Source organism: Pelophylax lessonae (assembly GCF_965119305.1).
Source record: "Pelophylax lessonae genome assembly, chromosome: 4".
Classification (NCBI taxonomy): domain Eukaryota; kingdom Metazoa; phylum Chordata; class Amphibia; order Anura; family Ranidae; genus Pelophylax; species Pelophylax lessonae.
This window is the reverse complement of record NC_138771.1, coordinates 99,060,878-99,086,914: the sequence shown is the minus strand read 5'-3', so window position 1 is coordinate 99,086,914 and position 26,037 is coordinate 99,060,878. Positions and strand designations below refer to the sequence as shown.

At 46.2% G+C, this 26,037-nt stretch overlaps 1 protein-coding gene across 1 annotated transcript in view; it reads right to left on the bottom strand.

Moving 5' to 3' along the window:
• Nucleotides 1-1,792: 1,792 nt before the first annotated feature.
• Nucleotides 1,793-26,037, bottom strand: part of TEX9 (testis expressed 9) — a gene marked incomplete at its 3' end in the record, with an annotated part of 129,874 nt that continues 105,629 nt past the window's right edge. The window contains exon 12 of the mRNA XM_082254930.1: nucleotides 1,793-1,870. Coding sequence (XP_082111056.1) covers nucleotides 1,793-1,870 — 78 coding nt within the window. The remainder of the gene's footprint in view (nucleotides 1,871-26,037) is intronic.

Sequence of the window (26,037 nt, the reverse complement as noted above, 5' to 3'; positions counted from 1 at the left end):
AATATAAAAACCCAAAGTAAGTTGCACTCACAAGGTATAAAAGTCATCAGCGCATATTAACCACTTGCCGACTGCCGCACGACTATTTACGTCGGCAGTCAGCCCCTCACAGGCAGAGCGACGTAGTACTATGTCGCTAGCCTGTGAGGGTCTAGGGAGCGTGCGTGCGCCCCCGGAGGCGCGCTCCCGCGCGGTCACGGACCCCCCCTTCCCCGCACGTGTCACTCGGCGATCGTCGGTGCAGAGGGAGAAAGGCAGGCGGCTGATGTAAACAAGCCGCCTGTCATTCTCCCCTGTGTAGGAATAGTGATCATACGGTTCTACTATGTTCCTACACCTCAAGCCACAGCCAATCACAGTTAGAATCACGCCCCTAGGGACACACATAACTCCTCCCTCTCAAAAAAGTTAACCCCTTCACTGCCAGTGTAATTTTACATTAACAGTGCATATGTATAGCACTGATTACTGTAGAAATGTCACTGGTAACCCCAAAAGTGTCAAAAATGTCAGTCAAGGGTCCAATCTGTCCGCCGCAATGTCGCAGTACAGCAAAAAAAAAAAATCGCAGATCGCCACCATTACGCGTTAAAAAAAAAAACAACAAAAATGACAAAAATCTTTCCCTTTGTTAGTAAACGCGATAACTTTTGCACAAACCAATCAAAATACGCTTTTTGTGATTTTTTTTACCAAACATATGTAGCATAAAACAAATTGGCCGAAAATTTTAAAAAATTTTGATTTTTACAATTTTTTTGGGGGGAATTTCATATAAAAAAATGTGAAAAATATTGTTATTTTTGCAAAATTGACGCTCTTTTTTTGTTTATAGCGCATGATCAAAAAATCGCACAGGTGATCCAATACCACCAAAAGAAATCTCTTTTTGTGGGAAAAAAAGGACGCCAAATTTGTTTAGGTACAGCGTCGCACGACCGCGCAATTGTCTGTTAAAATCACGCAGTGCCGAATCGCAAAATAGGCCCTGGTCAGGAAGGGGGTAAAATCTTCCGGGGCTTAAGTGGTTAAAATACGAGGGGTCTGGGGTGGTCCCTTAGTCCTCACCACGTCCACACTGGCGAGCCGGACCTTCGGGAAACACCTCTGCTCACTCCTCTGGTGTGCTGTGTAGCCACGCTCTCACGCGTTTCGTCACACCCAACTTTGTCAAAGGGTGCCCACGGAGGTGGTGGATTTTATGGTGACCCAGTATTCAGCACGGAACTTTACTACCTGATCACCAATCACTTAACGGATCACAGTGGATTGAATGTGGACTGTGTAGTTGCAATTTTTTTGATTTTGTGCACGATTTTATCAATCCCTGCTTATTTCCTGTCACTTTTAAAACTTTTATGAATTATCTTTATTTATTCATTCACTTATTTATTTATGGGTGTATTGCGCAGCTAGTTTAGATATTTTTCACTTTTTTGATATTTGGTTTAATTTTAAGGCTGCAGCATATTTACATGTTTATCACATTTATACAGTTTGTTTTCCCTTCTAGCGCGAGAGCTTCTTTTAATATATTAAAATATACTACAATTACTATGTAAAACTGACATAATTTAACATGTGATAAGGCAAGCATAAAACAGCAAATGTTTTGAACCACAGCCAAAAAAGATATAGATGAAAATCCATTATAGACTTCTTTACACTAATTGAAAAATGCATATTTACTTTGCAGGTAAATAAAAAGCTTGAAAATTGTGAGATGCATATACTACAACAATAAACATGCATACATCCTTTTGGCCTTGTTTCAAACAATGACAATCACAGTCTAAGAAACACCCCAGTCCAGGGCTTTCATGAACTCCTCTTCTGTGAATGAAAGCATCTTTGCTGCTTCGATGTGCATCTAGAAAGTTGGGGAAAAAATAACTGATTAGCCTCATGAGTGTACACTGAAAATATTATTTTAATGTCATGTTAAAGTGGTTGTAAAGCCTTGTTTAAAAAATAAAAATAACAAACATGTTATACTTCCCTCATCCTGGATCCTCCTCTTCTCGGGTCCCTCGTTCCAGCTCCTAGCACCTCCCTCCTGTCGAGTGCCCCCACAGCAAGCAGCTTGCTATGGGGGCACCCGAGCTGCAGCTCTGTGTCCACTCAGACACGGATCTGCCATTTGGTCCCGCCCCCCTCTCTCCTGATTGGCTCACTAACTTTGACAGCCATGGGCCACAGCTGTATCTCAGCCAATCAGGGGGTGAGAGTCCCAGGACGGATGAGGGACTGGTGGACATCGAGGGGGCACAGGTAAGTATTAGGGGTGCTGGGGAGGCTGCTACACACAGAAGGCTTTTTATCTTCATGCATAGAATGCATGAAGAGAAAAAAACCTTCCTAACTTTACAACTCCTTTAAGGTGGTAGTAAACAGAAAAAAACTAATTGGGCCCCTGCAGAAAAATGTGCTAGTATACATCACATACTAGCACATTGTGACAGACTTCCCTTAAAACAAAGCCCTCCATCGGTGCAGTCTCCATTGACAGGGTTTCCATCTCCACCTGGTCTTTCTTCAGAGTACACAGGCTCTCTCAATGGACAAAATGCCATCCATTGATCACGCATGCGCTGGTGAGGTCATTTGGATGCTACTTAAAAGTAAATCCTCTCCAAACGGTGCACATTTAGGAGATATTTACTGTGCCTACAGGTACAGTTAGGTCCATAAATATTGGGACATCAACATAATTATAATCTTTTTGGCTCTATACACCACCACAATGGATTTAGAATGAAACAAACACGATATGCTTTAACTGCAGACTTTCAGCTTTAATTTGAGGGTATTTACACCCAAATCAGGTGAAAGGTGTAGGAATTACAACAGTTTGTATATGTGCCTCCCACTTTTTAAGGGACCAAAAGTAATGGGACAATTGGCTGCTCAGCTGTTCTATGGCCAGGTGTGTGTTATTCCCTCATTATCCCATTTACAAGGAGCAGATAAAAGGTCCAGAGTTCATTTGAAGTGTGCTATTTGCATTTGGAATCTGTTGCTGTCAACTCTCAATATGAGATCCAAAGAGCTGTCACTATCAGTGAAGCAAGCCATCATTAGGCTGAAAAAACAAAACAAACCCAGCAGAGAGATAGCAAAAACATTAGGTGTGGCCAAATCAACTGTTTGGAACATCCTTAAAAAGAAAGAACGCTTTCTACTGCTTTATTTAACCTGCCCCTCTGCTGTCTCCCCGACGAGCTCCTATGTCAACCGTTAGTCATCGCACCTTCTACCATTGGGGTCCCCGGATAAAATATGTATCTGACAGGGTCTTCAATGCAATCCTATTTTTGCACCATTGCTCGATGTTAGAGATACGGTATCTGCTGTGAAAATGGACCGCTGCTATCTTTCTCGTGATTGTACTTTTTATATTCATGTCCATTGGTGTTTTACTGTATGCCTTCTTGTTTTCATGTTTTATTAAATAAACAAAGAATTAAAAAAAAAAAAAAAGAACGCACCAGTGAGCTCAGCAACACCAAAAGAACCGGAAGACCACGGAAAACAACTGTGGTGGATGACCGAAGATTTTTCCCTGGTGAAGAATACACCCTTCACAACAGTTGGCCAGATCAAGAACACTCTCCAGGAGGTAGGTGTATGTGTGTCAAAGTCAACAATCAAGAGAAGACTTCACCAGAGTGAATACAGAGGGTTCACCACAAGATTTAACCCATTGGTGAGCCTCAAAAACAGGAAGGCCAGATTAGAGTTTGCCAAACAACATCTAAAAAAGCCTTCACATTTCTGGAACAACATCCTATGGAAAGAGGAGACCAAGATCACCTTGTACCAGAGTGATGGGAAGAGAAGAGTATGGAGAAGGAAAGGAACTGCTCATGATCCAAAGCATACCACCTCTTCAGTGAAGCATGGTGGTGGTAGTGTCATGGCGAGGGCATGTATGGCTGCCAATGGAACTGGTTCTCTTGTATTTATTGATGATGTGACTGCTGACAAAAGCAGCAGGATGAATTCTTAAGTGTTTCGGGCAATATTATCTGCTCATATTCAGCCAAATGCTTCAGAACTCATTGGACGGCGCTTCACAATGCAGATGGACAATGACCCGAAGCATACTGCAAAAGCAACCAAAGAGTTTTTTAAGGGAAAGAAGTGGAATGTTATGCAATGGCCAAGTCAAGCACCTGACCTGAATCCGATTGAGCATGCATTTCACTTGCTGAAGACAAAACTGAAGGGAAAATGCCCCAAGAACAAGCAGGAACTGAAGACAGTTGCAGTAGAGGCCTGGCAGAGCATCATCAGGGATGAAACCCAGCGTCTGGTGATGTCTATGCGTTCCTGACTTCAGGCTGTAATTGACTGCAAAGGATTTGCAATGAAAGTTTGATTTATGATTGTATATGTGCCTCCCACTTTTTAATGGGACCAAAAGTAACGGGACAGGTTAACAAACTGTTGTAATTCGTACACCGTTCACCTGATTTGGATGTAAATACCCTCAAATTAAAGCTGAACGTCTGCAGTTAAAGCACATCTTGTTTGTTTAATTTCTAATCCATTGTGGTGGTGTATAGAGCCAAAAAGATTAGAATTGTGTCGATGTCCCAATATTTATGGTCCTGACTGTAGGTCTCATTATAGGCTTACCTGTAGGTATAAATAAATAAGCAGACTTTACTACAGCTTTAAAAGCTTGAAACTAGAAAACACAAGATTGTGTCGAAAAAATTTTCAAAAAGCAAACCATTCTAATATTTAGGAGAAATAGACTAAGTGTCAGTACTAATAGCGAACAGATTCCCACCTTGTTTTGGCCCAACTTCAGTTAATTCTACTGGTTGCTTAGGGTAACTTCACCCCACTTCTGGCATTATTTACTGAATAAATCCTCTCCTACTTATCTTGGCACAAAATTGTTACATAGATCATGTTAGACACCAGGTGTGCCACAAGAACAACTGTTATCTACCACTATAGCAAGGACCCTCCCTAGTGACCAGTCCTCATTTAATAAGAGCTTTGTACTAGTGATCGACCGATATCGGATTTTCGTTGCCGATACGGATATTTTGGCCATTGAATATCGGTATCGGCCGATATTTTTGTACATTTAAACATTTTTTTTTAATTATTTGTACACTTGACAGGTACTGTTGTGGAGGGATCTGGGGGTCTAAAAGACTCTGCACGTAAAAAGTTTGGCTGTTTTGAATGCTGTCATTTTTTTTTAATCTGGTGCTGAACACCCGGAAGTGATGTTATGACATCACTTCCAGGTTTTTACATGGAGACCCGATCAGAGCCAAATGCAGCTTTGATCGGGTCTTCTCTTCGGCGGCCGTGCAGGTAGAATGCCCGGGTCTCCCGGTGGGACGGGAGACCCGGACGAGCCGCGGAAGGCAGGGGGGACGTCCCCTCCTGCTGCTTGTAATGGCAGCCGAGCAGCTTCTCAGCCGCATGGTTTGTCATTACAAGACAGCCGACCGTCGGCTATGGGCACTGGTACCGGGGTAATGCCTCTAGCTGCAGGCATCACTTCGGTACAGCACTTTCCTGAGATATCGGCAATATCGGTGACCTCAGGGGCCGATTCTGATATATTGGGAAAAGTGCAGATCGGCCCTCAATATATCGGCTTTGCCGATAATCAGTCGAGCCCTACTTTGTGCCACCTGAAGGAGCTGACTGCATTCCCTTCTATAGAAAATTGTTTGTATGTTTTACTATAATATTACTTCTTGTATAAGATGACTCTAAATGAAATGACCTCTATCCACAACACTTACAGTATGTTCTGTAATTTACCATCTACAGAGCCTAAATAAATAATATTGTACAATCTTTGTACAATGCACTTTAGATTTACTAAAACATTGTGTTTTGAGGACCTACCCAAAATATCAATAATCAGTCAGGCCCTTGCACTAAATAGTTGGTGGTAGCTTATTACACATTCAAACACAAAACTGTTGGGGTGGTTGTATTTATGATATTTTTTCAGAACATTTTCGGCAAAGCACAGAAAACACCTGTTGATCTTGCCAGAAATGTGTCACTTCCTGTAAACTAAAAAGAAAGCACTAACATTGTTATCTTGTAATTGTGTAAACTGCTACCCCATCAATCCATCATTTAATGGGAATGAACAAAGGCAGGCATGTTTGATGTCCTACCTAGAGGACAACCACTGCTCCCTCTAAAGATACAATGGATAAATGTAGCCGCAAAGGAACTGTAAGCCCGCATTCACACTACCGCGGCACGACTCTATACTACTTCGGGGGCGACTTGTGAAGTCCCGTGCACCGCGACTTCGGCGCAACTTGCACGGACTTCATATAATGAATGTCTATGCAAGTCGCATCGAGGTCGCCCCGAAGTAGTACAGGACCCTTTTTCTAAGTCCGAGCGACTTGTGTCGCTCCTATTAGAATGGGTCCTGTAGCAGTCAATGGACCGCGACTTGCCAGGCTGACAAGTCGCCTGACAAGTTGCGTTAGTGTGAATGGACTCTTAAAATTTGTTATTTACAGGATTAACAAGTAAATAGAAAGAACGCCTGAAAAAAGAAAACCATGAAGCCACCATATATGCTTTTTGTGTTGGTATCAAATTAGACAGTCATCCTTTCATGCTTAGTTCTCCTTATTCAAACAAGTAAAAGCCACTGAGTTTTCAAAGGTCGAAGTGTAAAAAGTTGTTTACAGCTCAGTTATTCCAGCCAGTGGTGCAGCAGAGACGAAAGTTATTTTAGATTTCAGAGACCTATGGGAATTTTATGTGAAAAATGCCCCTTGGACTAACATGTACGTAAAATATATTTTTAGCACAAAGACAACAGCAAACACAGAAAACACCTGAAATGTTACAGAATTTTGTACTCTCACACTCCCTTAAGCTGACAGGTGTTACTTGTACTTAGAGCTCCCCAGGGGAACATCAAAATGGCTGCCACATCAAAACTCAGCCAATAACTAAATTGTGCAGCAGTTCACATAGTAGGCCATTCTAAAAGTAATACTGAGGTAAGCAAGTATAAAGTTATTTGGCTTTGGGTTAAAATAACAAATGTATGTCTTAAATAGAAAAATGAGAAGAAATAAGCACACCCCATTAAAATTGCTGATATATTTGAACAGTCAAACATTAAAGCTTGATTAGATAATTCCTACAGATTGGCATGATCTGAATCATGAAGTTGAGTCATTTGTATGGTGTAAATCATGGGTGCTCAACCTGTGGTCCTCCAGCTGTTGCGAAACTACAAGTCCCCTCGTGCCTCTGCCTTTGGGAGTCATGCTTGCAACAGTCAGTGGATTGCATTGCTTCATGGGAATTGTAGTTCCACAATAGCTGGAGGGCCACAGGTTGAGCACCCATGGTCTAACTCTTAATTTAACGAAAACTGCAAATCTGTTATATGGAAAAGAACACCCCTACATTTATCACCACTTACAATCCATGAAATTAGAATCTCGTATTTCAGATTGGAAGCCAATTATACAGGTTGAACACAACCCTCAGACAGTAGGTAAGACGTGTAAGTGTTCTCTTTGCTACTAAAAGTGAAAAGCAAAAATATTGCGCGAACCATAAAAAAGCTGCTACACCAAACAACTGACAAGAAAATTGTGAATAGCAAAATGTGGAAAAAGTGCAGCGCTAATAAATACTAGCAATATAAACGTGTATATATATAAGCCAAGAAAGGTAAATACAAATAAATTGCAAAATGAATAAAAGTGAACATCAAATCAACAGTCCCATATGTGAAGTGAAAAAAACAGTCCACAACTGTGATAATTGAAGTGCTCACTGGATCCCAACACCAACAAGATATAGAGATATAATGTGCTCACCAGAACGATAGGACTCAAAATGCCATATAGCATATGAGTCAAATCAGCTTGTTGTACAATGGATGGATAATCCGAAGGGATAACTAAGGTCACTAATGTTGAGGTGAAGAGGTAATAGCAGATATGAACCATCACACCAGAGAGGCTCTCACTCCGTCAGATGGCCAGAAAGGAACCAAAAAAACAAGGGAGCACAAAATAGTGTAACACTGCTAAAATTTTAATTAAATAAAAATACACCAAATTGCACTTACAAACATCTCGTGGTAAAGAGCGTATACAGATGCAAAGGTAGGCTGTCAGCAATTTATGTTTTGCAATTTATTTGTATTTACCTTTCTTGGTTTATATATATATATATATATATATATATATATATATATATATATATATATATATATACACACGTTTATATTGCTAGTATTTATTAGCGCTGCACTTTTTTCCACATTTTTCTCTTTGCTACTGACAAGGTTTTAGAAAGAAAGTTTTGATAGCCTTTGCTGCCACTGACATATGCCTTAGGCTACAGAGGTCGATGTCAGCTTCCAGATGGAAGTGACCTGGCAGCTGTACAGCAGCCCAGTCACATCCATGGACCCCAGGAAGTGGCAGGACTCCCTCCTCCCTGTATGCTGGGGTCTGCTAAACCTCTTCTGGGTCCAGAACCCACATGCCAGGTGGCCCCAGGTAGAGGGTAGGGTGACCAGTGAACGTCCATCTTTAGAGACCAGAGAACATATCATTACAGTTGCTATCATAAAGGGGGTTATTGGTCCCTATGTAATAACAATAAAGTTTAGTGAAAAAAAATGTATGTTACACCTGAGCACTTAAGGTGATATTAAAAGGCTTAAAACGTTTTTCCCCACAAAAAAACTAACATCTTATACTTATCTGCCCTTTGGTTTTACAGAGCAGCCTCAATCCACTTCTTCTCAGGTCCCCCGCTGGCGCTCTGGGATCCTCCCCCCTGCCAAGTGCCCCCATAGCAAGCCACTTGCTATGGGGGCACTCGTGCGTGTTCCCTCCTGAGCCCTGCACTGTGTCCATAAGACACACAGAATGGGGTAAGGCCCCTCCTCTGCTCTCTCTTACCTTTGATTTACAGCAGCAGGAGCCGGTCTTTTAGCCAAAGAGTGTGCAGAGAGTCAGGACAGCAGCCACTCTGGTGCACATTGCTGGATTGGGATCGGGCTCAGCTAAGTATTTAGGGGGCTGGGGGAAGCTGCACACTGAAGGTGCATAGAATGCATGAAGGTAAAAACCTTCAGGCTTTACAATTACCTTAACATTTGCACCAATTCAACCTGTATGAGGGTTGTGTTTAGAAAAAGCTCTTGCTATCCATTAAGAAAATATGAGCAAGATTACACTTTGCCATTAAACATATAAACAAAGGCTTGATGCCTTCTGGAATAATGTAGATTTGAAACAAGCAAAGATAGAGTTGATTGGTCATGTGAACAAAATACATGTTTGCCACAAATGGAGTTACTTGCTGCTTCAGGGCATGGGTAGTCATTGAGTCAACTTTACATCATTGTACATTTTATAAAGTGTGCTTGATTAGAATGTGAGGATATCAGCCCAAATGTTGAAGCTTAAAAAATGAGTCAACATGATAATGAACTCAAGCACACTACCCAATCCATCAAGGAATGCCTAAAAAAGAAAGAATAGAGGAATATGGACTACCCTAGTCAAAGCCCTGATTCCCAATAAATTTTGTAGGGGGATTTTGAAACAGGCATGTCTAAAAAAAAAAAAAAAATCCACAAACATCTTTCAACTGAAGGAATTTCACATGAAGAAGAAGTGGTCAAAAATGTTGATGTCAGACTGGTGGGCTGTTATACAAAATACCCACAAGAAGCCATTTCTACTAAAGATTTACAGTGTAAATCTCAGAACTGAATGAACCAAAATACAAATCCTTTGGCAAAAAAAAAACACTGCCATAAATGGTACATTTTAGCTGTCTGCCTGGAGGTCAGTTTTATGAGTTATAGAACAATGTTCAACTTTAAAAAAGCCCTTTTTTGGTTTGATAATCTTTAATTTAAATCTGACCTGGAGTTCTAGTTAAAGCACTCCAAGAGAGGCTGAAAACGAAAGCCTGACTGAGCAATTTTTTAAATACCCCTACCATCATCCTTACCCTTTCTTCCACTAGATGTGCAAAGGACATTCGGCACGCGTAGTGTCACCATGGCTCCTGCGTTCACATTGTAATGAAGCAGAGAGTGGTGCAGATGTCAGTGGTGCTCTCTGCATCACTGTAGACTGCCCAGCCTAACAGAGGAGGCATGCCCATTGACTTACCTAAAGACATCCTTCATTAGGAAGTATAAAAATGCCCAGCATCATCTAGCTCCTTCTTCCCCAGCAAGACTGTCCCTGCCCCCCTTTTATACGCTGTTTTGAAAAAATAAACAAAAAAATCAATAGCATGTTGGCGAAGCGGTGAGGGACAAACAAGGAATAGGTGCTTTTTTTTTTCCCTATAAAGAATTTAGAGCCAAAAAAATTACATTTCTTGCCCCCATTGAGGAATGGTGTTTTGCAGACATCAGCTGTCACTGGGAAATGTGAACCATTTCAGCCGTGACAGTTTAGGGGGCAAATGGTGAACAGAGCTGGAGGGAAGAAAAGTAATGCTAGCGCCAACAAAAATTAAACCAAACCCTGATTTATGAGAGCAATATCTATTATTGAATAGTTTGGAGGTTATTGTGGATTAACTATCAAGCTGGAATAAGTCAGTCATAATTCCCACTGATTATACAATATTTGGCTCTGAGTCACAGTGTGTTCTTACAGCTGACATGCATTTTCCCAGGACTGAGAATTAAAATGACATTAAATAATAAGGAACTTGTTAATCTGAACTGGAAGTCTGTTTCAGTAACTATGAAGTGCATGGAAAAATAAAGATTTCTCAGCAGATGATCGAGTAAACTTAGAAAAAACACACTTTTACTGCAGTTTAATCTTTTTTAAAAAAAAAAAAAATATATATATATGAGTAGTTCTATAATATCCTATAGCTTTAATAGCAAAGGCATTACTTGAACATACATTTTATTTAGAAAACTATCAAACATCATAGCAGCATTCATGTAGTGTTTAAAGGACATTCCAGGAGCAGGACTGTGTCCCCAGGAAGCATCTGTGGGAGCAGCACATGCATCATCACTAGAGTTGAGCGAACACCTGGATGTTTGGGTTCGGCCAAACTTGAAAAAAAAAAGTCTGGGTTCGTGAACCGGACTTAACCCGAACTTTGTCCCGATCCCGAACCCCATTGAAGTCAATGGAGACACAAACTTTTGAGCACTAAAATGCCTCTAAAACAAACATGGAAAGAGCTAGAGGGCTGCAAATGGCAGCAAAATCATCTTAAGAGCATGGCAAGTGCTCTGCAAATAAATGTGGATAGGGAAATAACTTAAAAGAACATAAAAAACAGAAAAATAAAAAATAATCATCTTGAATGATGTAGGAGGAGGACGAGGCCCATATGGAGTAGGAGGTTGAGGTGGCGGTGGATGTGGCAGTGTAGGTGGAAGCGGCGGTGGAGGACGAGGTAGCCAACACTGTTTTTTTTTTTAATTGTATTTCTTTTTAAATTAGGGTACACCCTAAAAGAGTTAGAAAGATCAAATACAACAATGGCTGGGTAAGGCCGGTATACATGTCTATTCTGCACAAGGTACGGACAAGTCCTGTGGGATCCATGCCTGGTTCATTTTAATGAACGTGAGCTTGTCCACATTGGCTCTGGACAGGAGGCTGCGCTGGTCTGTGATAAACGCCCCCAGCCATGCTAAATACACGTTCAGATAATACACTGGCTGCAGGGCAGGCCAGCACCTCCAAGGCGTAAAGGGCAAGCTCAGGCCATGTGCCTAATTTGAAGACCCAGAAGTTGAAGGGGGCAGACCAGTCATTCAGTATGTGCAGGCGTGTCCACACCTACTGCTCCACCATGTTAGTGCTGGGTCGTGGTGCTGCTGGTGGAGCTCCTGTTGCAAGGAAAGGACGTGGGCGATCTGTGGCAGCTACACGCACAAGTGAAACACCTTTCTCAGCTGCGAGTAGGTGACAGAACCTTACAGCAGTATTTGGCAGGGCCTAATGCGCCTCTACAAATGTTGAGGCCAGAACAAGTACAGGTGATAGTAGATTGGGTTGCTGACAGTGCCTCCAGTTTCTTCACATTGTCTCCCACCCAGTCTTCTGCTGAAAGGTCAGAGTTGGCACCTGCAGCCGATGTCCATCAATCTTTCACCTCATCCCCTTGCAAATCAGCCAAGCAGTCTGAGCCCCAAGTCATGCAGCAGTCTCTTCTTCTTTTTGATGACTCTGTTAGCATGGTTTCCCAGGGCCATCCACGTAGCCCTGCCCCAGAAGTGGAAGAGATTGAGTGCACCGATGCCCAACCACTTATGTCTCAAGATGAGTACATGGGAGGACCATCACAGCACGTCTCGGATGATGACGAAACACAGGTACCAACTGCTGAGGAATTCCGAATTGTGGAGACCGACAAGGGTTGCAGGGATGAAGACTGTGTGGAAGATGATGTGGAGGACGATGAGGTCCTCGACCCCACATGGAATGAACGTCATGCAGGTGACCTGAGTAGTTTGGAGGAAGAGGCGGTGGTCGCACAGAGCCACCAACACAGCAGAAGAGGGAGCAGATGCAAAAGCGGAGTGGCCATGCCCTAGACACTACGCCTGCTACTGCCCAAAGCAGCAAGGAACCGAGCACACCAAAGCCAGCTCAAAGGAGTTCCCTAGCGTGGCAGTTCTTCAGACAATGTGATGATGACAGGACACGAGTGGTTTGCACGCTGTGCAATCAGAGCCTGAAACGAGGCATAAACCTTCTCAATCTGACCACAACCTGCAAGACCAAGCATCTAAGTGCAAAGCACAAGCTGCAGTGGAGTAGACACCTCAAAAACCAAGAAAGGTCTCTGGCTCCTCCTGCTTCCTCTTCTGCTGCAGTCTCGGCCTCTTCATCCACCTCTGTAGTGAGACCGGCACCTGCCACCCCACAAACATGATCTGCGAGCAACACCACCACCTGGGTCACCAACAACCATCTCCACAATGTCCCGCGGAAGCATTCAGCTTTCTATCTCCCAAACACTTGAGCGGAAGAGGAAGTACCCCCCTACCCACCCGCGATCCCTGGCCCTGAATGCCAGCATTTCAAAATTCCTGGCCTTTGAAATGCTGTCATTCCGGCTGGTGAAGACGCAGAGTTTTAAAAGCCTTATGGCAGTGGCTGTCCCACAGTACGTTGTGCCCAGCCGCCACTACTTTTCCAGGCAAGCCATCCCTTCCCTGCACAAGCAAGTGGGTGACAAAATCAGGTGTGCACTGTGCAACGCCATCTGTGGCAAGGTCCACCCAACTACGGATACTTGGACCAGTAAGCACGGTCAGGGACGTTATATCTCCCTAACAGCACACTGGGTAAATGCAGTGGCGGCTGGGCCTGAGGCGGATAGCAGTTTGGCGCATGTCCTTCCACCACCGAGGATTGCAGTGGGCTTCAGTTTGCCTCCTGTTATTAACTCCTCCTACTCCGCTTCCTCATCCTCTACCGCCTCCTCATCCAGTCAGCGCAACACCTTCACCACCAACTTCAGCACAGCCAGGGGTAAACGACAGCAGGCAGTTTTAAAACTTGCCTGTTTGGGGGAAAAAACCACACACCACGCAGGAGTTGTGGAGGGGCATTCAACAGCAGACCGATGAGTGGTTGGTGCCAGTGAGCCTCAAGCCCAGCCTGGTGGTGTGCGATAACGGGCGAAATCTCGTAGCAGCTCTGGGCCTAGCCGGTTTGACACACATCCCTTGCCTGGCGCATGTGCTGAATTTGGTGGTGCAGAGGTTCCTTAGAAATTACCCCGATATGTCAGAGCTGCTGCAGAAAGTGCAGGCCGTCTTTGTGCACTTTTGGCGTTCTCACCCTGCTGTTGCTCGCCTGTCAGCGCTGCAGCGTAACTTCGGCCTTCCCGCTTACCTCATATGTGACGTGCCCACAAGGTGGAACTCCGCCTTGCACATGCTGGCCAGACTGTGCGAGCAGCAGCAGGCCATAGTGGAGTTTCAGCTGCAGCACGCACACATGAGTCGCTCTGCGGAACAGCACCACTTCACCACCAGTAACTGGGCCTCCAATGCGAGACCTGTGTGCCTTGTTGCGCTGTAACATATGCAGACTAGGCCGCAATGTAATATTTTTTCCATAAATGGGTGTTTATTGAATAGCGGAATAGAACAACAGTATCCAAAGAGTTTATCTCACAGTAACATATGCAGACTAGGCTGCAATTTAATATTTTTTTCCTAAATGGGTGTTTATTGAATAGCGGAATAGAACAACAGTATACAACGGGTGTATCTCACACATACAGATACAGACTAGGCCGCAATTTAATATTTTTTTCCCCTAAATGGGTTTTTATTGCAATGCGCAACACAACAGTATGCAATGGGTATATCTCACTGTAACATATGCAGACAGGGCCGCAATTAACTTTTTTTGCCCCTAAATGTTTTTTTTTTTATTGCAGTACGCAATACAACAATATGCAATGGGTGTATCTCACTGTAACGTATGAATGAAAATCTGATAAAAATAATTGTCCCCTTAATAGGTGCTTGTTGAATAGCAGATTTGAAATGCAGTGTCTGTCTAAACGCTCACAATAAAATATGAAGGAAAAAAGTTTTTTTCTTTTTTAAATGCAGATTAAGCAGACACATATGCATTCAGCTTGCAGTAAATGGCCGCTACACACCGCACGCCGAACAGGTTGGATACTGTTGTTCTATTCCGCTATTGAATATAAAAAAAAAACAACATTTGAATGAAAAACTGAAAAAACTGAATTTTTGTAAAATCTTACCTGTAAAATTCCTTTCTCTGAGTCCTCCGATAGTCGCCGCCTCTTCATATTCGTCACATATGGGGTATTAGACTTTGCTCCGAAGGAGTAGCTAGGCAACAGAATATGTTAACATTAAAGCTTTTAACATATCCCACCCTCAAGAGGTGGCCCCTCAGTCAATACCCTCCTACTTCCTGCAACCATATCTCAGTTTCAGTGGAATAGCAGTAGAGTATACAACCAAACCCCAAAAGAGGGGCGGGGGCGGCGACTGTCGGAGGACTCAGAGAAAGGAATTTTACAGGTAAGATTTTACAAAAATTCCGTTTTCTCTTACGTCCTCCGACAGTCGCCGCCTCTTCATATTCGTCACATATGGGGACGTCCCAAAGCAGTGCAAACATGAGGGGTGGGAAACGCATCCGCGCCGAAAGGCAACGCAGTCTCCGCATCAAAGAAAGGAACCTTACCAAAGGAAGGAAACCAGCTGGGCTACAGGAAAAACAAGTGCTCAACAGGAGCAACAACCCAGGAAAAGACAAATAACCAGGGGATAAAAAAACTTATCCCAACAGCCAGAGGTCCCCAACAAGGGACCCTAAGGAATTGCCGCACTAAGAACCTTGCGGCCAAAGGAAGCATCCGCCGATGCCTGAACATCTACTTTGTAGAATTTTGTGAAAGTGTGCACGGTCGACCAGGTCGCCGCCTTACACACCTGGGCTACAGAAGCCCCATGACGACAGGCCCAAGACGTACTCCGAGATCTAGTAGAGTGCGCCTTCACAGGCACAGGGGGAACCTTCCCCTGCAAAGCATAGGCCTGTTCAATGGTCTGCCTGATCCAATTGGCGATGGTAGAGGCCGACGCCGCCATGCCCTTCCGAGGACCCTCTGGAAGAACAAACAAGGAGTCCGTCTTTCTAAAAGACTCAGTCGATTTAAGGTAAACCTTTATCGCCCGAACAACATCCAAAGAATGTAATCTCACCTCCCTTGGATGTTTGGGCTTCGCGCACAACGAAGGCAAGACAATATCCTCATTAAGATGGAATTCCGAAACTCGCTTCGGAAGAAAAGAAGGATTAGGTCGCAAGACCACCTTATCCAAATGAACAACCAGATACGGAGACTTGCAGGACAAAGCCGCCAGCTCCGACACTCTGCGAGCCGAAGTGATCGCAACCAAAAAGGCGACCTTTTTGGACAACATAGACAACGAGATCTCCCTGATCTGTTCAAAAGGAGCACGTTGTAACACAGATAGAACGAGATTCAAGTCCCAAGGGGGCAGAGGATCCCTCCTAGGAGGAACCAGATGCCGCACTCCCTGAACAAAAGTGCCAACCAAGGAGTTGGAAGCCACGGGACGTTGAAACAGAACGGCCAGCGCAGACACCTGACCCTTTATCGTAGCCAGCGCCAAACGCTGATCGACACCCGTTTGAAGGAAGGACAGCACTCGGGAAACCGAGTACGTGCGGGGTGAAAACCCCCTGGACTCACACCAGGCAAAATAGGCCTTCCAAGTATGGTAATAAACCTTCCCCGAGGAAGACTTCCTCGCGTTGATCAAGGTATGAACAACCTCTGGGGAGAGACCCTTCTCCTTCAGGACCTCGGTCTCAACAGCCAGGCCGTCAAAGCCAGCGACTGTAAAGCAGGATGGTATATCGGTCCTTGAGACAGGAGATCGTCTCGAAGAGGCAGACGCCACGGGGCGTCGACCGCCAGATTCACGAGGTCTGCGTACCAGGACCGGCGAGGCCAGTCCGGTGCCACAAGAATCACCGTGCTGCGTTCCGAGTGTAACCTGCGAAGGAACCTGGACAGCAACTGAATCGGTGGAAACGCGTACATCAGCCTGTACTGATGCCACGGGGCCACTAACGCGTCCGACGCGTCTGCCCGAGGGTCGCGCGTCCTTGCCACGAACCTTCTCACCTTGTTGTTGAGACGAGACGCGAACAGGTCCACATCTGGAAGACCCCACTTCGCGCACAACATCTGGAAGACAGCCGGGTGGAGAGACCATTCCTCCTGATCCAGGGACTGGCGACTCAGATAGTCCGCCTGCCAGTTCTCCACCCCCGGAATGTGAACCGCCGTTATCCCCGGGACATGAGTCTCGGCCCAAGACAGAATGTTGGCCACTTCTCGAGCCGCTCGGGCACTCCTGGTGCCCCCTTGGTGGTTGATATAGGCCACCGCCGTGGCATTGTCCGTCTGCACCCGAACCGGGCAGCCCTGCAGCCGGTCCGTCGAGCGATGAAGACAGAGATTTATCGCACGCAATTCCAGAATGTCGATCGGAAGGGAGGACTCCCCCTCCGACCAAGTCCCCTGGGCGGACAGAACGCCCAGAACACCACCCCAGCCCGACAGGCTGGCATCCGTGGTGATTACCGTCCACGAGATAGGACGAAACGACTTGCCCCCGGGACACCATCGGGGACTGGAGCCACCACAGAAGGTCTCTTCTGGTGCGATGACTCAACGAGATTTGAAGATCCAGAGATTGAGGTCGCCCGTCCCACATGGACAGGATCTCCGCTTGGAGACCCCGCGTGTGAAACTGGGCGAAGGGAATCGCCTCGAAGGCCGAGACCATCAATCCCAGACATCTCATGCACGTCCGCAGAGACGAGTGCGGAACGTCCCTGAGGGACCTGACTTCCTCCTGAAGAGTTCTGAGTTTGTCTTCCGGCAGGAAGACCTTCGCCTGCACCGAGTCCAGAATCATTCCCAGGTAGGGAAGACGAACCGACGGACTCAGTGTCGACTTTGGAAAATTTATCGTCCAACCAAACTCCTGCAGAGTTTGCATCGTGACAGACAGGTCCTTCTCCAGACCCTGGCTGGTCGCAGACCGAACCAGAATGTCGTCCAGATACCCCAGGACAGAAATGCCCTGGGCCCTCAATAATGCCAGAACCGGTGCAAGCACCTTGGTGAAGACCCGCGGAGCCGAGGCGAGACCAAAAGGCAACGCCACGAACTGGTAGTGATCCTCCGCAATGGCAAATCGAAGGTACCTCTGGTGACCCTCGAAAATGGGGATGTGAAGATACGCATCCTTCAAATCGATGGAGGCCATGAATTCCCTCGGAACCAGGGCAGCCACCACCGACCGCAGGGATTCCATGCGGAACTTGCGAACCCGCACAGAGCGGTTCAGAGCCTTCAAGTCCAGAATTGGACGAACCTTGCCCTCCTTTCTGGGCACGGTGAACAGATTGGAATAAAACCCCCGAAATCTGTCCCGATGAGGCACCGGAACTACCACTCCCTGAGCCCTCAGGTCCCGCACCGCCAGGTGCAGGTCCCGTAAACGCTCTGGAGACAGTTGAAGATTTGAGGGAAAAAATCTGCTCTCCGGCCGAGAGAGAAACTCGATCTTGTAACCAGATCGAACGATCTCCTGAACCCATCTGTCCCGCACGCGGGCCAACCAGGGCTGAAGAAAACCGAGCAAGCGTCCCCCCACCCCAAAACTGGGTGAGGGCGCCCCTTCAGGCCGCACTGTTATGGGCTGCGGATCCGGATTGACCGGACTTCTGTTTTCCAGACCAGGGCTTCTTCTGAGAGCCTTGACCTTTGAACGGTTTGCCCTTGTAGTGCGACCGAAAGGCACGAAAGGACCCCTGAGGGGGCCGAAAATTAGCATGCTTCTTCCCAGAAGCCCCCTTAGCCTTGGGGAAATGGGGCAAGAGAGTGCTCTTACCTCCGGTGATCCCCTTAATCAACACATCCAAGGACTCCCCAAAAAGGCGAGACCCATCATAAGGCAGATTGGCTAAGGTCTTACGTGAAGACTGGTCCACTGACCAACATTTCAACCAAACCAGGCGGCGAGACAACACCTCCACGCTGTGCACACGTGCAGCCAACGGGACTAGGTCCAAGTCCGCATCATACAGATACATGACACCCTGGTGGATTTGATCCACCATATCCAGGGTCGCCGGCGAGGCCGAATCGGCCACTAGGACGCGCCTAAGCATCTGCGTCCAACTTGCGACCGCCTGGGCCGCCATGAGAGAGGCAAACAGAGCCTTAAGCATAGAACCCGTAACAGAATAAGTATGACGGGCAAGAGACTCCAATCTCCTATCCGTGGCATCACGGAACACAGGGGAATCCTCTGCAGGAATCACAGTGGATTTGTTTAAAACCGCAATTGCGTGATCCACTGGGGGTGGCACACACCACCTTTCATCAGTGGAAGGCGAGAAAGGATAACGCAGCTTGAACCTACTAGGTACAGCAAAAGGTTTGCGCAGATTGCGCCATTGTTCCTTAACAGCGCACTGAAAATCATCATTGCAGGGAAAAACCTGCGGCGTCCTGCGTTTTCTCTGCGTCCCATAAGCCGCCAAGGCAGCGGGGGGACACACTTCATCCTGCAAACCCAGCGTGTGTTTTATGGAAGCAATCAATTCATCCATGATTGCAAGCTCTTCAGGCGAGCCAGGGGGAGAATTATCAACCCCTGCAACTTCAGCCTCCACCTCGGACCCCACTAGATCCAGGGAGGAGCGGGACCCCGATAAGGAGGCCCCCGCCATAACAACCCCTTCACCCTCAGAATCAGAGGAAAGAGAAACTCTGGGTCTTTTAGTAGATTGAGCAGCCACCGGCATCTGCACCTGAGCAGCAAGGCCAGCCACAATAGTGGCTAATTCCCCCCCTGGGGGGGAAACAGCAGTCCCCTGGCTTTCCACCAAGGCGGTAGGAAATTTGCCCTCCTGAGAATCCATTGCCCCTATTACAAATGCCGGATAATAAAGGGTTAACTGCCCCTTTAACAAGCACGGCGAGCGCAGCCCACCGCACCACACACAAGCACAATGAGACCCCCACAGGGACAATAAAACTGACACAGGCAATGGATAAGAAGGATATAACCTGAGGAGACCCTCGCCGCTGCTGCTGCCTCGATCGGTGTTCCTGGAGAAGAGGAAGCGATGCTGCCAGGGCGCTCTATGAAAGCCTATGGGAGGCTACAAGAAAATGGCCGCCATGCATGTAGAACATGCGGCCGGAGCGAGTGTAGGCAAAATGGCGCAGTTTGGCGCCGAAACCGCCGCTCCACAGTACAGTAATGCACACGTCATCCATGTATAAAAAAACATGTCAGATCGCCGCAGCGATCGCTGTATAGTGCCCAAACATGCCCAAAACATGCCCCACAGCACACAGCTTCTCACACTGACAAGGCTGACACACACAGTGTCACACAGCTCCCCCCCCCCCTTGCAGCCCACAGCATGCAGCCGAGTGATAGGGAGACAAACAGTGTGAACAGAGGCAGGTTACACAGTCCCAGACTGACACCCCCCCCAGACAGACAGGTCCCCACATAGATACACTTACCTCACAATGGCGTGGGGGACCCGCACAAGCGAACAAGCCGCTGCACATGAGGCAGGGAGAGTCGCATACAAGACGCACAGAATGGGGGTTAAGAAACCGCACAGTGTCCAGTGAGGTAGCCACCTTACCAATCATCCCTGCACCGAACAGGGATGGGTCGTTCACTGTGCCAGAAGCGTTACCTGGCTGAACGCTCGATGGCAGGCTGGGAAGCCACTGACCCACGACCTGCGACCAGGGGGATCAGCCCGAGACCCAGCCCGCATAATCCTCTTCATCCGAAGAACTAACTAATGCTGACAAAAAGAACAGCTAAGTAAAGGTAGAGAGAAAACTCAAACAAAAAATCAAAAAAGAAGAAAGAGTCTGGGGCACAAAGCCCCAGCACAGAGAGAGCCAGCCACTCCTGACAAGCTAGACATTGAAAACTGAGATATGGTTGCAGGAAGTAGGAGGGTATTGACTGAGGGGACCACCCCTTGAGGGTGGGATATGTTAAAAGCTTTAATGTTAACATATTCTGTTGCCTAGCTACTCCTTCGGAGCAAAGTCTAATACCCCATATGTGACGAATATGAAGAGGCGGCGACTGTCGGAGGACGTAAGAGAAATATATATTTTTCCCTAAATACTGAAAAATAATTATTTTCCCCTTACATTGGTGCTTTTTGAAGAGCAGGTTAGAAAAGCAGTGTCTGTCTAAAGACTGTATGTCACAGTTAAATATGAAAGAAAAAAGTTTTTTTCATTTTTAAATGCAGATTAGGCAGACACATATGCACTCAGCTTGCAGTAAATGGCCGCTACACACCGCACGCCTAACAGGTTGGATACTGTTGTTCTATTCCGCTATTGAATAAAAAAAAAAAAACAACATTTGAATGAAAAACTGAAAAATATTTTTTCCCCCTAAATACTGAAAAATAATTAATTATTTTCCCCTTACATTGGTGCTTTTTGAAGAGCAGGTTAGAAAAGCAGTGTCTGTCTAAAGACTGTATGTCAAAGTTAAATTTTTAGGAAAAATAAAACATTTTTTTTCTTTTTTAAATGCAGATTAAGCAGACACATATGAACTGAGCTTGCATTAAATGTGCAGCACCGCACGCCTAACAGACTGATAAAAGTTTTTTTCTCCTTTCTCACTGGGCTCAGGTCAGGGCATAAAGATCGTGCACTGCACCCCCACACAATACAATAAATGTAGATTGCTGTCTATGCTTTCCCTCAAAACAATCTCCAGCCTGACCCTACAGTAATCAGTAATCTCCTATCTCTCCCTCCGGGCAAAAAGATTGTCCACTGCACCCCACACAATCAAATCAATGTAGATCGCTGTCGGATTATTGAAGATTCTTCCTATGCTTTCCCTAAAAGCAATCTCCAGCCTGACCCTACAGTAATCTCCTATCTCTCCCTCTGGGGAAAAAGATCGTGCACTGCACCTCCACACAATCAAATCAATGTAGATCGCTGCCTGATTATTGAAGATTCTTCCTAAAAGCAATCTCCAGCCTGACCCTACAGTAATCTATCTTTCCCTCCGGGCAAAAAGATTGTGCACTGCACCCCCACACAATCAAATCAATGTAGATCGCTGTCTGATTATTGAAGATTCTTCCTATGCTTTCCCTAAAAGCAATCTCCAGCCTGACACTACAGTAAACTCCTATCTCTCCCTGAGAAGCAGCAGGAACCTCTCCCTAGTATAGTTCTAGCAGAGTGACGTGCGGCGCTGTGCGTCTTCAGCTTATTTAGACTCTGGGTCACATGCTGCACTGGCCAATCACAGCCATGCCATTAGTAGGCATGGCTGTGATGGCTTCTAGGGCACACTAGTTAAACGCTTGCTGATTGGCTGCCTTGCACCTGTTGAAAGCGTGCCATTAAAACCACGCCAAAACATCAAATAACGTAACCGAACGGACAGTACCCGAACATACAGTGAAATGTTCTGGTTCAGGTCCGGGTACCGAATACCCAAAAGTCCGGTACGAACCCGAACAATACAGTCCGGGTTCGCTCAACCCTAATCACCACAATGCACATGAAAATTTAAACCATGCCTGAATTCACAAGAAATGGTACAATCCACTTCCTATACCCAACATCCCTTTGCACTTTGCTAGGAGAGGAATGTAGCATGGAATTCGTTTTTTTATCTGGCATCTGGTAAACTTTGGTGAACTCTTAACAAACCTTTGCCAGCCACTATATCTAATGCCTTTTAAGAGAATGTTAAAGTTTGAATTGATGTTAAAATTAATTCCAGATATCCACGTATTCACAGTGATCCCCCTGGAGGAAGAGTTGAGTACCTAAAGGCCCTGGGTCTACAGATTTTCAGCAAGCCATGTTTTGGGCTCTCAAATTCCTCATTCAGGTGGGGAGGACCTCCTGCACAGTTCATCCTGTAATGGCTATCCAAAGGTTTAGATTAGCTCTAAATCCCTACCTGTATCTGGTATTTCCACTATCTCAAGGGCAAAATCCTCCACTTCCCTTGTGTTAAGGGAGGACATTTCTGCAGCCATGCAGACTGCAAGATCAGCTCTCATGGGTTCTCTTTGGCTTGGAACCCCTGGGACACAAGAGTAGGCACTTATTCTCCTTGCGGGAAGATGGGGTATCTGGACATCTTCAAGATGAGGATAAGGGGGAGCTCTTGAGGATTCCTCTCAGGAGGAATCTTGGGGTTCAGGGCTGTCTCAGACACATAAGACCACTCTGGGCTTGCTGGCAGATGTGGTGCCCATTAACCTGAAGTTACCACAGCTGGAATCCTTTTCCCCTAAAGTCACTGGTTTTGGGTCATGCCAGCCGTCAAAATCACAAAATCCTTTCCAATGCACCATTTGCTTTGAGGTGGGATAATTGGGCTTAGCGAGGGGGGATCATTTTAACTTCTGAAGTGTTTTGCTTTGCATAGGGATGCTGTGGAAGATGGTAGCTACCTTAGATGTGTCCTTCAGGTCAATATCATGTTGGCATGGGACAAACCTCATCAGGAGTTCCTGGATCTGCCGATGCATCTGACTACCGACACCTGGTCAGCTCTGAAATAGTGGATACCCCTACAGATGCTTTGATATCTTCCTTTGAATTGGAAGGTCTTGCCAATGGATGCCAGCCTCCTCAGAGGAGCGGAAGTGGACGATCAACATACTGGAACCTTAGGCTTTTCAGCTGGCTCCCCCACACTGGTCTGTCTAACTTTGAAGTCCCACCATCAGGTTACAATAGGACAATGCTATGGCATACATTAAAGGACATGAAGTTAATCTACTCGGAGCATACCAGCCAGACATGATCTTATGTTGGGTAGAGCTTTACCTTCCAGCTCTGTCTGCCATGTCTCGGCATGTAAAATTGGCAGGTGGAATTTCTCAGCTGTCAGCAGATGAATCTGGGACAATAAACCCTTTACCCAAGAGTTGTTCGCAGGGATTGGTCTGCAGTGGGGAACAGGATTTAGATCTCTTGGTGTCCAGAATCTCCAGCAAACTAGATAGGTTTGTTTACAGAGCCCGGGATCCTTCAGGCATTTGCAATAGATGTCATAGTGACTCCTTGGGATCAGTTTTCCTTGACCTAAGCTTTACCTTCACTCTACCTTTATGCTGCACATCAGGCCAGAAAGAAGATGGAGGGCAATCTGGTGATTCTGACTGACCAAGAAGAATGTGGTATGCAGAAAATTGGATTTTTGTAAGATCTTACCGTAAAATCCTTTTCTCTTAGCTCATTGACAGACGTAGTCCTCTTTGATTCTCATCAATAGGGTTATGCTGCCTCCGCAGGAGTAGGACTAGGCAGAAAGAAAAACGTTTTGGCTCCACCCTAGGGGCAGTCCCAGAGGGTATATCCTCCCTCTCTCTGCTACAGGGAATCAGTTCTGTTACAAAGCAGTGTCAGAGAATTTAACCCAACCCAACTCAATGATAGAGGGGCGGGTACTACGTCTGTCAATGAGCTAAGAGAAAAGGATTTTACGGTAAGATCTTACAAAAATCCAATTTTCTCTGTCGCTCATTGACAGACGTAGTCCTCTTTGATTCTCATCAATAAGGACGTCCCAAAGCAGTGCCACAAATGAGGGGTGGGATTGACAGAAATCAAAATCCAATCTAGAAGGCCCAACCGGTGCCAACTAGAAGTTTAAAGGCTCATTATAAACAAAGAATGAGACTCAAATAAAAATTCCAACGGAAAAAACCCTCGAGGTAGACCACTGGTCTCCTCAAATTGCGGCCTGCAAAACCTGGCGGCCAAAACGAGGCATCAGACGATGCCATTACATCAACTTTATAATGTTTTGTAAAGGTATGCACCGACGACCAGGTAGCCGCCTTGCACACCTGGACCACTGACGCCTGATGGCGAAAGGCCCATGACGCACTAAGCGCCCGAGTGGAATGCGCCTTAACAGGGAACGGGGGCTCCCGACCCTTAATAGAATAAGCCTGTACCACCGTCTGTCTGATCCATTTGGAAATAGTCGCGGCAGATGCAGGAAACCCCTTTTTGGGTCCATCCGGGACCACAAAAAGTGAATCCGTTTTGCGAAACGAGTCTGTCGTTTTCAAGTATACCCTGATCGCCCGAACCACGTCCAAGGAGTGTAAAGCAAACTCCCGATGATGGCTGGGCTTAGGACACAGGGAAGGTAATACAATTTCCTCATTCAGATGAAAATCTGAAATTACTTTAGGTAGGAAAGATGGATTCGGGCGTAGAACCACCTTATCTCTATGAACCACCAGATATGGGGAACGACAAGATAATGCGGCCAGTTCTGACACCCTGCGTGCAGAAGTGATAGCCACCAAGAAGGCCACCTTCTGGGACAACGTAGGTAAAGGAATCTCCCTAATATCTTCAAAGGGAGGTTTCTGAAGAACCGACAATACTAGATTAAGATCCCAGGGTGGTAACGGCACGCGCACTGGCGGAGCCAGATGTCGCACCCCCTGGATGAAATTCCGCACCAAGGAATGAGTAGCCAAAGGTTTCTGAAAGAAGATAGCTAATGCTGAAACCTGACCCTTGATAGTGCTCAAGGCCAGTTTCTGCTCAACCCCTTGTTGCAGAAAGGCTAATATTCGATTAACCGAATAGGAACGTGGGTGGAACCCCAGAGGTTCACACCATGCAATGTAGGACTTCCATGTGCGATGATAAATCTTTCTGGAAGTCGCTTTCCTTGTTTTAACTAGAGTAGGAATAACTGAAGCTGACAATCCCTTGTCCTTCAGCACCTGGGTCTCAATAGCCAGGCCGTTAAAGCCAGCGATCGTAAAGCAGGATGGAAGATCGGTCCCTGAGACAGTAAGTCTTCCCTGAGAGGAAGTCGCCACGGGACGTCCGCCACCAGTCTGACTAAGTCGGCGTACCAAGCTCGACTAGGCCAGTCCAGAGCTACCAGGATTACTGGAATTCCTTCCCCCTCTATTCTGCAAAGAAGTCTTGGCAGTAACCTGAGAGGAGGGAAGGCATACATTAGCTGGTATTGTCCCCACGGGGCGACCAGTGCGTCTGCGGTCTCTGCTAGAGGATCGCGGGAGCGAGCCACAAATCTCCGTACTTTCCTGTTGAATCGAGATGTCAACAGATCCACATCCGGGGTGCCCCAACGTAGGCACAACTGGTGGAAAACTTCTGGATGGAGGGACCATTCCCCCTGATCCAGAGTCTGACGGCTGAGATAATCTGCCTGCCAATTCTCCACCCCCGGAATGAACACCGCAGAGATAGCTGGAACAAACCGTTCCGCCCAGCGAAGAATGCAAGCCACTTCCCTGGCCGCCCGGACACTCTTGGTGCCCCCTTGGTGATTGACATAAGCCACGGCCGTGGCGTTGTCCGACTGGATCCGAACCGGGCTGCCCTGGA